Source organism: Eubalaena glacialis, chromosome 13 (genome assembly GCF_028564815.1).
Source record: "Eubalaena glacialis isolate mEubGla1 chromosome 13, mEubGla1.1.hap2.+ XY, whole genome shotgun sequence".
In the NCBI taxonomy this organism is placed as follows: Eukaryota; Metazoa; Chordata; class Mammalia; order Artiodactyla; family Balaenidae; genus Eubalaena; species Eubalaena glacialis.
The window spans coordinates 46222098-46236402 of NC_083728.1; the positions used below are offsets into that span (position 1 = coordinate 46222098).

A 14305-nucleotide genomic window follows, 5' to 3' on the forward strand; every position below is an offset into this window, starting at 1 on the left:
AGAGGTCATCATTCCAGGACTAGTATGAAGGCTCTACCATGCTATCGGGGACCCCGGCTCCTCTATCTTTCCATTCAGCCACCTTTAGCGTGTATCTTCAACCTCTTGCCAGTGGCATCATTTCACTTCCAACACTACTATCCACACTTCAGCCAGGAGAAAATGGAAGACAGAAAAGAGGCAAAAGGCAAACTGACTCTGCCTTCTGTCCAATAGTACCATCAGGCACCTTCCACTTACATCTCATTGGGTAGAACCGTGTCACATGGTCATCCCTAGCTGCAGTGGATGCTAGGACATGTAGTTTTAGCCAGGCACATTGCCACCTGAAATAAACATTGAGTAAAAAAAAAAAGTGGGGAATGGATATTGGGGAGGAAACTGCAATATCTGCCACAATAATACTGCCATCTAAGGCAAAACACCAGGCTGCATGAGCATGGAGCCTATTTTATAATTGTATTATTATTGTTAACATTTTACAATATTATTACTTTATTCCTATTTTAAATAAGAATAAGTTGTAAAATAATGGAGGGACAGGAGCTATGCCCAAAGATGGGGAGCGTTAAGCAGCAGCTGGATAATTTGGCCACCATAGGTCGCCTTCCTTGGCAGTGGAACACTGCATGCGTATAAACCACTAACTAGCTTTAGTTCTTCTATCTCTCTTTATTAGTAATCACAGCTCACAGATTAGAGAGAACGTTGCTCCTGGAGCTGCAGCATTGTCACAGATTGAAAGTCAACTCAAAGACACATTGTGGGTAAAGAAATATTTTCCCAAACTGAGCAGATGCCCTCATGTCACTTGAATTTAAACAAAATGAATCCTGCAGCACCTTGGAAAGAATGGTGATGTTTCTTTTCTTCAATCCCTGGACTGTCCAAAGCTCACGTCTTCAGAGAAGAATGTCTGCTTTTCTGAATAACATACAAACTGTTTAAATCTTCATTTTGAGATCCACCCTTCCTGAGAATCTTTACTCTGCTAGACTAATTAAGTGGAACTCTTGGTGAGTGAGCTTGGTCCATCAACCAAGACCTCCAGTGGGGCCTCTACAAGGAAGCTGTACAGTGGGTCTTTGAGAAAGAATGAAGAGGCGTTTTCCTGCCTTGTTAGCAGACCCTGTCTACTGTCTCCCATCCCAGATTTAAATTCTTGATTACCAAAATAATGGTTACTCCCTGAATCTGGTCATTGATTGAATAAAATGGAGCTTCATTTTATATGATTCACTGTAAGGCCCCCTCCCCCTACCGTAGAGCTTCCAGTTTCTGAACAGTTTGGGAGCATGCCACGGTTTGGAGGGAGCCAAGGTTTCCAGATAAATATGTTTTGGTAAAAATGCAAGAATAATTCAGATATTCAGAGATCGTGATTAGCATTTTTTATTATTCCCATTCTCATCTTCCAAATACTTTACAAACACTGAGCTTGTTTGAGGGGCGGGGGGATGAGGATCGGGGAAAGATGGAGAAATGCCACAGTTGTGTGCATAATTCAAGCCAAAACGTACTTTAGCCCCCGTCTTCGCGGCAGAGGCACTTGAGGCCTGAATCGTCCAGCCCAGTTGCCCTAACTCTACATTTCTCTTTTCAAGTGTAGTCACAACCCACCCTGAGTTCTCTTGACCATCCTGCTGGGACAGCATGGGATTCTCCTTATTGTCTGCTTTGTTTTACATGGAGGATTATTGAGCCACAGAGAGTTTAAGGGGTTTTCTTGGTCCCTGTCTAAGCCAGGATCACTCTGGAGTGGTGTATCTCCTCTCAGGAAAATTTCCAGAATCAGATCAAGAAACCCATCAGATTCAGTCCTTGTTTTTTCAGCCATCTAAGTGAAATGCCAAATAAGCAGCACAGATACCTTTCCTATCTCTTCTTCTAAAATACAAGTTTTTCTGGAATTCCCTGGCAGTCCAGTGGTTGGGACTCTTCACTTCCACTGCAGGGGGCATGGGTTCAATCCCTGGTTGGGGAACTAAGATCCCACATGCCATGCAGCGTGACCAAAAAAAAAAAAGTACCAAATATAAAATAAAATATAAGTTTTCATAGTAGAAAGTACTTCATCACAGGGAAAAGGAAAAAGAGCTCCATTTTTAACACAGTTAGACAGTATGTCCCTGTTGGTACAATGAAGTGAGGGCTGGATTTGCAGGATATCCCTCAAGCCATGGACAAGCAAATCCTGGGTCCCTTCTGAGACTTAGATTCCCAAAACCTGTGCAAGAAATTCTCCATAAGAAGTCAACTGTCCTTACTAACATTGTTGAGGATCCAGGGAGAAAAACAAGGGAAGAGTTGCATTCAGTTATCTTCCCCTGGGCTATGATAGAGAGGTCTTATGTTGAGGAAAGAATTAGCATGTCTCTCTCTCTCTCTCTCTCTCTCTCTCTCTCTCTCTCTCTCTCTCCATGTGCTGGATAATACAATCTCAGCATAATACATTTGGCCTCTGTTGCACTGAACAATGCCTGGGGATGGCAGGGCAACTCCCCCTAGGAGGATGTGCCAGGAGATGAAAACATGGCAGAAAGGTGACAGGAGAGGTGAACAAAGACACTGCCCCTGGCCACATCTCCTGAGCAAAGAAGAAGGGCAAGCAAAGACATGATGAAGAGCAGCCCGCTTCCCCTGCCGTAACTGCACATGTTAAAGAAGAGACAGCAGACATGCTTCTTTCTAGCTCAGCCTCTTCTTGGCCTCTGGGAACATTCACAAACATGGTCTCTGCACAAGTGAGTTTATTCCTCGCAGTCCCATGTCTGTTTAAAGAGAGAAAAATCCATCCCCTTAGGTCAGCTCTCTAATAAGATCATTACCCACTGCATGTGTTTCATCCTCAGGCCATTCTTGACCTTGGGTACTCAGAGTCGGGAGTGTTTTGATACCAGGTGTAACCCCTTGACTGGGTCAAAGACGCTGCTGTGAGAGGGGGCAGGGAGTGTGTGTGGAGGCAATGTGCTGGAATATTCACTCCAAAACCCCCAAACATGCCCAAGAATAACAAGAACATTAACCACTGACCCAAACACTGGTGAAATTCTATCTCCACATCTCCCTCCACCAGTAAACATGAAAATGCTATCCCTGAAGGGATGGAGGAAACATCCAACAAGAGGTCCACGAAGAATGAGAGCAGAAGAAGGGCTGGTTTGAGAAAGAAGTCCAGCAACTACTACACTCTTCAGTCACTGGAAAAAATTTCCCCTAGTGACAACTAAACACAGACATTTTTTGCTAGTTTGGAAGAACAACAGACTTGGACTTTTCTTTCCGGGATAAAGACATTCAATTTCAGAATGCCTTTTTGTCACTTTTTCTTGGCCTGTCTCCACCTCTTCATCCCCATCTTGGGTCATTCTCCCTTCCTTCACTCCATCCCAGCCTCACTGGCCTTCTCTGTGTTTCTCAAATGAGATAAGCCATCCCTACCTCAGGACTGTCTTACTTGCTGTTCCCTCTGCTAGAATGTTCTTCCCCCAGATAATTACAGGTGTTCAGGTTTCACTTCAGATGTCACCTTCTCAGGAAGGTCTTCCCCAGCTACCTATCTAATGTTGCCCTGACCACTCTCTGTCATTTTCTTCTTCCTTTTCTTCTTAGCAATCACCATTCTCTGACCTGGTCTTATTTATGTGTGTATTTATTGTTTATTCCCCCCAACTAGATGTACTCTCTAAGAGAATAGGACCCGTGTCTGTCTTGTTCATGGCTTTCCTGTGCCTAGCATGTGGTTGACACTTGCTGATTGTGTGGATGAATGGATGGATAAATGGATGGAAGGATGGATGAGTAGATGAATGAAAGAATTGAAGGAAGGAGGAAGGAAAGTTACATAGGTTAGTGAGTGGATGGATGAAAAAATGGATGGATGGATGGACGGATGGATAGAAATAATCAACGATTTGGCTAAAGTATTTTACCCAGTTTAGTCAGATCTTCTGCTGACCCACACAAAGAAACAAACACTGGATACTGGGGCTATAACTCAAGCCAGAGTGGTTAATCAATTGAAGCTGTGATAAGGAAACAATAATTTGATTCCAGTTCTAAATGAGCACCTAGTCTCCTTCAAATTAGCACTTTTTGTTGATATGCTTTGATGTTTGATTAATATCCCATCACACGTTAGCCCTCAGAAAATTCCCAAGTAGCAGGCTAGGAAAATTTCCTGATGATTTAGCTTTTTGAAGATAGAAAAACTAAGCCATGGAAGGAAAACAAGTTGGGAATACCATCCTGGCTTAATTCCAGCCCCTGGAATTGTCCTTGTCCTGAATTTTTAAGGGTGGCATTTCTAAATCATGCTTCTCCTATTTATTTGTTCATTTGCTTGTTTGTTTGTTTTAGAATAACCTCAACATGGAAAGTGCCTCGACATCAGAAACCAACTCTCCTCTCTCCAAAGAAACACCAGGGGAGCATTCGGACCACCAGGATGCACACCAACCATTCCCCAGACAGCAATTCCAGCAAGAGGCTGGGCCCCCTTCATTACAAAGAGATGGCCCCAGATCCTTTCTCCTTGATCTACCAAACTTTCCAGATCTTTCCAAAGCTGATATCAATGGGCAGAATCCAAATATCCAGGTAATGCTTAGCAACTGAAAGGTGAAAGAAAATGAAACAGCCCATGTCTTTGTTTACTGATCTGATTCCAAAGCAACTGCTGCCTTACCTCACTTTTCTCCTTGACCCCTTAATGAATCCTGCTGACAAGCATGTTATCTCTATAAGAGCAGTGTTGTATTTCATCTGTGTAACACCCTGGATTGTGAGATGCAGCATTATTTTATCAACCACTGAAAAAAGAAAACAGTGCTAATTAGAGTATGACACACCAGTGATTATAAGATACATCCTGATTTCAGAACTGTTGAAATGTAAAAACAGGGACTTCCCTGCAGGCCCAGTGGTTAAGACTTCGCCTTCCAATGCAGGGGGTGCGGGTTCAATCCCTGGTCGGGGAGCTAAGATCCCACATGCCTCACAGCCAAAAAAACAAAGCATAAAACAGAAGCAGTACTGTAACAAATTCAATAAAGACTTTAAAAATGGTCTACATCAAAAAAAAAAAAAAGAAATGTCAAAACAAAACAAAATAATACGCCCTGAAGTTGATGAAATATGTTAGCTATAGGGAAAGGCCAATCAGACACATAAGTAGATGAGGCAGATCATAGTGTGATTTCTAAGATGCTCAGGAAGACACGGTCTCTCAAATGCCTCTCTCGCTTGCCTTAGACACCAGAAATTCCTTTAGGCGCTGACAACACTTCAGCTGCTCTAAAGTGTAAATGACTGATAAAAAATTTTTGATAAGAGGAAAGGAGGTGATAACGGAAGTTCCTAGGAGAGAGAGGAATACATATCACTAAGATGGGATGGGGTGAAGCTGAAGGAAATGGGAGGTTAGGAAAGAGGTACCTGGAACTGAAAATAAGAACTCTCATCTGCACTGAAATAGCACAATTTACTTTACAAAGTAAAGGTGGATCCGATTTGATTCTCCCAATACCCGCATGGAGCCCACGTCATTCCTTCAATATTATCAATTACGCAACTGACTCTCAGGAAGTTCCCATTTGGTTTGCCCAAGGCCACATGGCTAGTAAACAGTAGTTGGGGCTCAAATCCAGTCTCTCAGGCTCCCAAGAATACTCACCCTACCATTTCGTGTTTCAAAAACAAAAACTCCTCATTTTGAATTTTGCTTGTGCCTCCCACTGTTTCTTCCCAGAGACGGTACCCATGGCGGCCGAGGGCAGCTCGTCCCCCTGGGCGGCCTGGCCCTGTGCAGCCCGAGTCCTCCGGTGCCTGCTTCCATACTTCTTTTAAGTTTATCCTCAACTCTTGTCATTGGAGGAAGGGCAGCTTGTCCTTATCCTTTCTCTGCATCAAATTCCAATTAGCTTCCATGGCAGAAAGTTCCTGAACCTGACCTTGGAACAATTGATCCATAATTAGGTTAGTGGTCTCTCTTGCAAGACTAACGCTGTCTGCGTGATACCCTTTTAGATCAGATTTCCTTGGCCAGAGTTGTTTTGCTTCTGACACCAGTGTTGTTGTGACTACTGAATGTCCCTGAGAATACACCTCAGTGCCGTGTTAGCTTCTGGGAAGTTAAGAAATGCAAGGTGCTCTCCCTCCAGGAAATGACGTAGGTGTAAAGATCCCGGCTACCACCCAAGACAGTGCCAGAAGGATTGTGGAGACAGAGGCAGAAAAAGCGTTGCGTTCCATAGAGGACAGATCTGAATAGATGGGATATTTGGGAAGATTAGGGCAGGGCAGCGTTGAGGGTACATAAGTGAAAAATGTTTCGGAGGTCACTCTTTGACAACCCATGTGCTGAAATCACTGCATGGACCAATTAATATTTCCAATAGGTCTTGTACTGTTCTAATTGATTAATGGGGAAAATGGGCCTTTCGATCCATTGCCCTCTCTCCGGGAACTGGCCACATGGCTCTCTGATAAAGAACAAAGGATCCACTTGGGGGAGGTGCAGACTGGCAAAAAAAGGCACAGACATCTCCTTACTGTTGCTCAAAGAGGCTCCCCATCACGCCTTCATTGACAGGAAGTGATTTTTCCTTGTTGATAGATTTTACCGTTCTAGGACTAAACCCCCCTTATCCCAAGGATGCTTAGATCATGTCCGCAACAATTTTAGGTTTGCTGTAGCTTGCATTCTTTTTTCAGAGATGGGAAATGTCGTTGTGGGGCTTAATGCTGAGCTATTAATGTAATCGATTTAAGAGTTACTAATATAAACTTACAAGAAAAGACCTGGAAGGCTGCAGTCCCCTCATTAGAAATTTACTAAGCGCATGGAGCTCCACCTAGAACCGAATTTCTAACAGAATTTCTCAAGATCCCCTTTCTCTCTCCCAGATAAATCCATCCATCAGGAAGTCCTCAGACCCCACTTGGGCCTTTTTAAAACATTAACCTGACTGTCAGGAAAGAACAGTGGTGCAAAAGTGGTTGGGATCCTCAGATCTGGGGAACCCAAATGACTTTTCCATGAAAAGAAAAGGGCAACCATGAAGCGATGGATTTGTGCACGAGCTCAGTAAAGCCCCCGAGCTCGCAATCCATTTTTCATCAGAATAAGCTGTGTTGTCTAGCCAGACGCGAAGTGAAGAGTGCTTTGGAACAGTTCCACTGGGCTTCCTGAGGGATGAGAGGGTGGTTGGAGTTTATGGGTGTGGAGAGAACTATAAGGTGAGACAAGGGAACAGAGGATAAGTGGAGGATGAGTTATGAGATCACCACACTTGAGACTCTCCAACAAAGCCTCTTGGACTTTTATAAAACGCAGCTTCCCCTTGTGCCGTCACAAAGGATGGCAGCGGAGATGGGACACATGGAAATCATTCGTCCTTGTCCCCTCTGAGCCCACAGCCACCTGTTTGTATAGACTTCTAACAGGTGCAAAGGAATCCCCACTTTGTCTTCACTCCGTCTCAGCAATGCCCCAGCACATACAAGAAGTTTGCCTCCAGGAGCTGCTTCGGAAAGGGATGCTTTGGAGCACAAGGCGGGAAGGGGACCAGGCCACTCCTATGAGGTCCCTATATGTTTTTTGAGTTACCCTTTGGACAGAAGAAATCACTATACCTCCCAAGAGTATAGGTTTCCCCGTAGCTCCAAATATCAGGGTTTCTGGCAAAACGGACTCGAAACGAATGAGGCTCCAAACCAGATGCCATCAGAATCAAAGAGCAGGCCAGTGCTGTCCTGTTGCCCGCCGGCCAGTTGGTTCATCCCATTTCTGCCTTGCGCAAGCCCTGTGTCTGGTAACCTTCCGCAGGTAGTCTTGGGGGGTAGGGCCTGTGTCTGGTAACCTTCCGCAGGCCGTCTTGGGGGGTAGGGAGCCTATGTTTCATTGATCTGATGATGGAACACTGAACTGCATTCCTGTCCTTTCTCTTTCTGGAAGATGTGAAAGGGGAGCGTTAGTGACTCAGAAAGATGCTCAAAGAGAGACTGACGCAGCTGCTACCCCTGGAAGCCCCAGCCCTAGGTCTGAGTGTGAGTGTGTGTGAGGGCACATACATACGCACAAACTCACACACACACACGCACACACATGCAGCACTGGCCGCTGTAGCCTCATGCCCCACTGCACTTGAGTAAACCAGCTCCCCGGTGGTCCTTTAAAAGATGAGGTACTTTCTAAAAGGGGGTGATGATCTTCACGTTGTCAGCCCTCGCCCCTTCCTCAGAGCTCTGGTCTTTTGTTGAAATCCACTGGTTTGACACAGGGCCGATTCAGCCAAGCAGACAGTCCCACCGGTCACCCCGGGCCGTCCAAGCATTGTCTCTCCCTGGGGAGCGGACTGAAAACAGGTGAAGGCATATCAGTGGGTCGGCTTCCGCTGCCGGGGCCCTTGGCCTGGTCTCCCCCCATCCCCTGGCAACCTGCCCCTCACCCCCACCTAGCCAGCCCTCACTGGAGCCGGGAGCTGCCCAGGAATCTGATACCCCTCTCTCTGAACTTCCCCCAGCCCCCCTGTGTCTGCAAGCATTTCCCACGCTCCAAGGCTGGGGTCTGCTGTCCCCCCCCTGCCAAACCGCCCACACCTTTCCAAAGTGACAATGCTGAGCTCTTGGGCCTCTTGACTTTTAGGAAGGGAAATCCTTTAAAAAGCCCAGCTTTTTAGAGCTTTTTTTTTTTTAAACCCCTGAAGCCAGGTGGCCTCTGTCCCAAGTGGATTGGGCTCTCCATTTGAAGACTGGCTTCAGGCTGTGGAAGTGAGTGAGGGGGAAAAAAAAAAAAAAAACAACAACAATGCACAGAAGAGAAAGAAATAGCCTCCAACTCCTGAACCCAATCTCCATATTAAATTTAAAACAAAACTAGAAGTTGGGGGTTTTGGCAACGAATAAATAAATAAATAAATCACTCAGGAAAGAAAGTAAATCTCCCAGGAGAAATTCAACTTGAACTTTGGTATCCTTGGCTAAGTTTCTGGTCTGCAGCTGATGGTCAGATAGCAAAGACAGAAGTCTCTAAAATAAACTCATTATTAGGCTCACTGCATCAATTCATGACCACAGTGGCTATTCACCACCAAATAGTTCTCTCTTCTGGGTCAATCTGAGATCTGTATTCATTTCAACCAATGTATTTATTTCTTTTCTTCCATTGAGGGAGACTCAAAAATAGTCATCTAAAGGCCTTTTTTTCCCCCTCGCACAGACTTATTTACACGGCCGTAGACTTCTTGATACAATCAGATGAGTTGGCCAGGGCTGCAGGTGTTGTACGTGCCTCTACTTCTGATTTCCCCTCCTCCGTTTTTCCTAAAATCCTTTTGGAATGGCAGGCCTGGCCAAGTAAGAACCAAGAAATCTCTGTGCCCAAGAGATGGGCCCACACACTCCGGGGGACAAGCCGGTATTGTCCAGATTCTCATGGGGGCCCTGCAGTCCCTATCATGAGCTAGAGTACACCAACCTGCCCTTGGGCTCTGGTACCACTGTTTTGTTGACCAGGCTTGGCCTCTATGGCTGCATGCAGGTTACTCGACCTCTCTATGCCTCAGTTTCCTTGTCTATACAATGGGAATGATAACACAACCTGTGAGTAGTACCTCTGCAGTACAATACTCTGTAGTAGTAGGGTTGTTGTGAGGATTAAATGAAATCCTCCATGTGAAGCACTCAGCACAGAGACAGGAATATGGGAAGGTTCCCCAGACTGGTGGATGCTGGTTGGTGATGTCAGTGAGCATGAAGATGACAGAGGAAACGTATAAAATAATTAAGAATCAGGAGTTCTGAGTCCAGCTCTCCACCTTTCTTGCTGTTCACCTCAGGAACGTGAATTCTCTCGGGCAGTTTCTATGCCTGAAATGTGGGTTTAACTTGTGTAGAACAAGCATTGATATTTGAACGAGCACGCTGCAAATCTCAAAGCATTAACCACACTTACTGGAGCTGCCAGAGTTGTTTTTAGAGCATCAGTGGGTCTGAGAGGGAGGGATTATATATCTTCCTAGTCCTTTGTGTTCTTTCTTCTGCAATTGTCAAGGAATAAGGGGTACATAATCGGGGGTCTAACCCTTTGCTGGAGACTGTCGTCCTGTCCCCGGATGCTCTGTGCTTTTGAGGAATCATTTCACCTCCCAGGCCTCATTTTCCTCTCTGGGAAATAAATACGAACCCAAATCTGCCTAGTCACCATAGCTCTCAAGGCTTAGAGGACCAAGTTAGAAGCTTCTAGAAGATTCTCCTGAGTTCAGAAGGTCAAGGCTTCTGTATTCCCAGTGTCATTAGTTTGTTATCAGTTAGACTAAGAATTGTTTTAGTTTCCCAGTGGAAAGTGCTTTTCAGAGCAAGAGTAGAGTTTGTTTCTAATAAATGTTTAAACTCTCAAGAAGAAGAAAGAAACAGGTAATATTGCAAAGGATTTTATCCTCCTTTCCTAATTTTGGATGGAACTCTCCAAATTGGCACCTATTCTAGACTCTCTTTCTTAGAGCTGACAAGATTCTGCCAGAAGTTGGAGTTGGGTCTTTTGGAAAAATTCTCTTTCTTTTACTATCTTGATTCATGGTACAGAAAAGTCCAGAAGAAACCAATGTACTAAAGATGCTTCAATTCTGTGTATTAAGGATGCAAAAGCATGGTAAGATCTATCAGCTTGGAAATCTGCTGTGCTCACTACCACACCTTCAGCTCATCACACCTATTATTGTTCAAGACATTTTTAGGAACAGATTCTTTGATGCTAAAGAACATGTAAATATAATAAGAGCAACAGGAAACATAAAACTAATCCGCACCATTCGAGAAGTCATGACCGTGCTCATTAAGTCTTTTTAATTGGATGCCTATGAAATTTCAGGCTCAAGATTACATTTCTTCATTTGATGTCTGTATGAGGTTTCCATATTCTTAACTGCAGGGAAGGGTGGATCCTAAGGTTTGTGTGTTTTTTGTTTTCTTTTTTTTTTTTTAATTCAGTTGGAGTAGTGGCTAAAAATGAAAGGGGAAAAAGAAACCTCTAAACTGATGAGATTTAGTCATCAATATAGTTTTTGGAGTAAATTCATATTTTGCTACTCATTGCCTGGCCAGGCAACAAATCTATTTTGTTTGGATCTGAGCAGTAGTTTGCGGGGGGAAAAAAATCATACTGACGGTAATAGCTTAAAACATGAAATTGTTTTGATTCCCAGCTTGGAGAAATTGCAGGGCACGTTTTGTTTAGGCAATCCCTTTGACTCCAGTCTGGATACAAATGGAATACCAAAACTGTCCAGCCCATTCCCCCTTATCTCCTACCCAGAATCTGATTTCATTACCATAATTGCAGGCTTGCCTGGCTCTTGGCAGCTTCTCCCCTCCAAAACCCTTAATAGCCTTGCAGATGATTGTTGCGGCTCAGTTGTTCTGTCTGCAGGCACAGGGGGCCTGGACTGCAGAGGAGAAGGGTTATGTCTTCAAAGGCTCGGCATCACCGCGTCACTGCCCAGCTCGGGTCTGCGCAGCCCAGCTGTGTATTTCTTCCGCATTGCCCTTACAGCGTTGCGTGTGGGTCCAGGTCCCCATCCCTTTCCAACAACCATCCCTCCAGCAAACAGCGATGATACAAGGCAAATGATGTAATTCTTTCTTTTCTTTTTTCCTTTTCGGGGATTACTAAACGTTCCATAATTATTTACAAATATGCAAGGGATGCTTATGAGACTGGGGTAATGGTGGTGGCATGGAAGCAAGCCAGTGGTGCCCTTCTAGGCATCCCACACCAGAGGAAGAGATGCACTCGGCCTGCCACGGCCCAAGTATACTCTGGGATGGAAGGCCACACCCTTAACTTTCTGTCTGGGCCACACCCTTAACTTTGTGTCTGGACCACACAAGGCCACAGCCGAGGCCCACCATGAGCTGGGCAACTTCTTTTCAATGTCAAAGCAAGTAGAATTCAAACCTTCCCATTCCTAAAACAAAAGGAAGGGTCTGTTTGTCTCAGGGATTGGCACGACCTGGTGCAATGTGGCAGAGTATGTCAGCAAATCTCTCAGATGTCCGGTTAGGGCAAAACTGGAAAAGCATCTGCCCAGTACATCTTGCGCTGATTACTTGGAGCGCATGTTTCTTATTCATTTGCACATAACTCATCCAGGGGGTGTTGCAAGAGCTATGCGATGTCCAAAGGAACCCAAGGAGTCTTTTATTATGTTTTTTAAACAAGTTTCTCTATGTTGATTGTCTCTCGGAGCCAAGAAGCTGCATTCTTTCAGCCCCGTGACTTCCAAACTAGGCTCCATAAATCCAAGAGCAAGTTTTGACCTTGACTCTGGGACTATCTGCTCTGACCCTGAGGGTCGGTTAAGGAGTACGTGCTGGGTCTGGACTAGGGGATGAGTGAAACTCACAGCTGTGACATCCTGGACCTTGAGGACCTTGTGCTCACATCTCTACACGACTTGTGGCATCCAGCCCCACCAGCATCAGTGGCCTCTTTGCTCACTTGGTCACAGGAGGGGACACTACCTCGGTGACTGACTTTTTGAGAGGCAGTACGACAAAGTCGGTAAGAGCATGGGCTCTGGAGCTAGACTACCCATGGCTGCCAGTTACTAGCTGTGTGACCTTAGGCAAGTTGTTAACTTCTCTGTGTGCCAGTTTCCCTGTCTATAAGAAGCTGTCTAGCAACCACTCCAAAACTTAATAGCTTAAAGCAACAACCACTGGATTGCTCACGGTCCTGTGGGTCAGGAGTTTGAGCAGGGCTCAGCCGGGAGAGCTCGCCTCTGTTCCACGTGGTATCAGCCAGGGTGACCCAACTGGGCTGGAGGATCCAAAATGGCCCCCCACACAAGACCGGGGCCTCAGAGCTGGCCGGTGACTGAGAGGACTCTTTGATCTCCTCTGTGTGCCCTGCCTCTTCACATGGTGGCTCTGTGAGCAGTGGTCTAGGCTGGGCTTCTGTACGTAATGGTAGGAACATTCCAAGAGAATGAAAATGGAAATTGCAAGACCTGGTAAGGCTTGTCACATTGTCACACCTAACACATTCTACTGGATACAGTGAGTCACAAGGCCAGCCCAAACTGAAAGGGAGGGGAAACAAACTCCATCTCTTGATGAGAGGGGTGGCACACACATACCAGAATGGGAGGAATTGCCGGGGACATCTTTGGAGATCAGCAGCCACAAGGGCCAATCAATAGAACCAACCTTATAAGGCTGTTCTGAGGATTAAATAAATTAATATATGTAGAGCATTTAAAACAGTCCCTGGTGCAGAGTTAGTACTCAGTAAGTGTTCAGTTTCATTATAATTATTCTTGTGCCACTTCAAGAACATACACGGTACGTGTTTACTCCTTGAATTAAAGGCTTCCCAGCAACACAGTCGTCAGTAAATCAGGGACCCTAGTGATGCATTGCTTCCTCCCAACCCGAGGCCCGTGTGCATCAGTTCCTTTGGGCGTCCCTGGAGGTTTTCCATTCTGTGTCACCGTGCAGCCTCAGCTTTCCTTTGTGAGGGATGCACATTTCCCTCCATCCTCTCAGACTGTCTTCCAAGGGTCACCCGGCTTAGAGGCTGTTGACTCCTCATTGACCCTGGCCTGTTCTGAATTCTTCAGGTCACCATAGAGGTGGTGGACGGTCCTGACTCTGAAGCAGATAAAGATCAGCATCCGGAGAATAAGCCCAGCTGGTCAGTCCCATCCCCCGACTGGCGGGCCTGGTGGCAGAGGTCCTTGTCCTTGGCAAGGGCCAACGGCGGGGACCAGGACTACAAGTACGACAGTACCTCAGACGACAGCAACTTCCTCAACCCCCCTGGGGGGTGGGACCGTCCGGCCCCAGGCCACCGGACTTTTGAATCCACAGAGCAGCCAGAATATGGTGAGTCTACCACCCAGTAATATAAAATTGGTGGGGAGAATAAATGAGACGATGAGGCCCAGCGGACGTGGAGCCAAACAAAACCCCATTTACAGTATGTGGCTTTGGGTCTTCAATGAGGCAGACCTCATACAGACTCTGTCCGCTCTGTCCACAGAAGCCCTGAGAGGCCCCCAAAGCCACATTTTTCTAGAAAGACTATAATTTTAAAATAATACCAATTATCCTAGGAGAGAATTTTTTTTTTCAGTTAGGGGTCTTAGAGGTTCTGCCTTATTTTTCCCAAAAATTTTCTTTTCTTTTTTTCCAAAATGACAAAATCACTGAGTTCACTTCCTCATATGTTTGACTGTAAAAATTCATACTAAAAATCAATTTAGTAAAAGAGATGTACCCCGCTGTCTCCTTTGACCAGGCA

At 45.5% G+C, this 14305-nt stretch overlaps 1 protein-coding gene across 2 annotated transcripts in view; it reads left to right on the plus strand.

Moving 5' to 3' along the window:
• The window catches only part of ISM1 (isthmin 1), a 79199-nt gene that overhangs the window by 46931 nt on the left and 17963 nt on the right, over nucleotides 1-14305 (plus strand). For both annotated transcript variants that reach the window (XM_061208224.1, XM_061208223.1), the window contains exons 2-3: nucleotides 4360-4599; nucleotides 13623-13887. In XM_061208224.1, the coding sequence (XP_061064207.1) occupies nucleotides 4372-4599; nucleotides 13623-13887 (493 nt within the window). In that variant the 5' untranslated portion in view covers nucleotides 4360-4371. The remainder of the gene's footprint in view (nucleotides 1-4359; nucleotides 4600-13622; nucleotides 13888-14305) is intronic.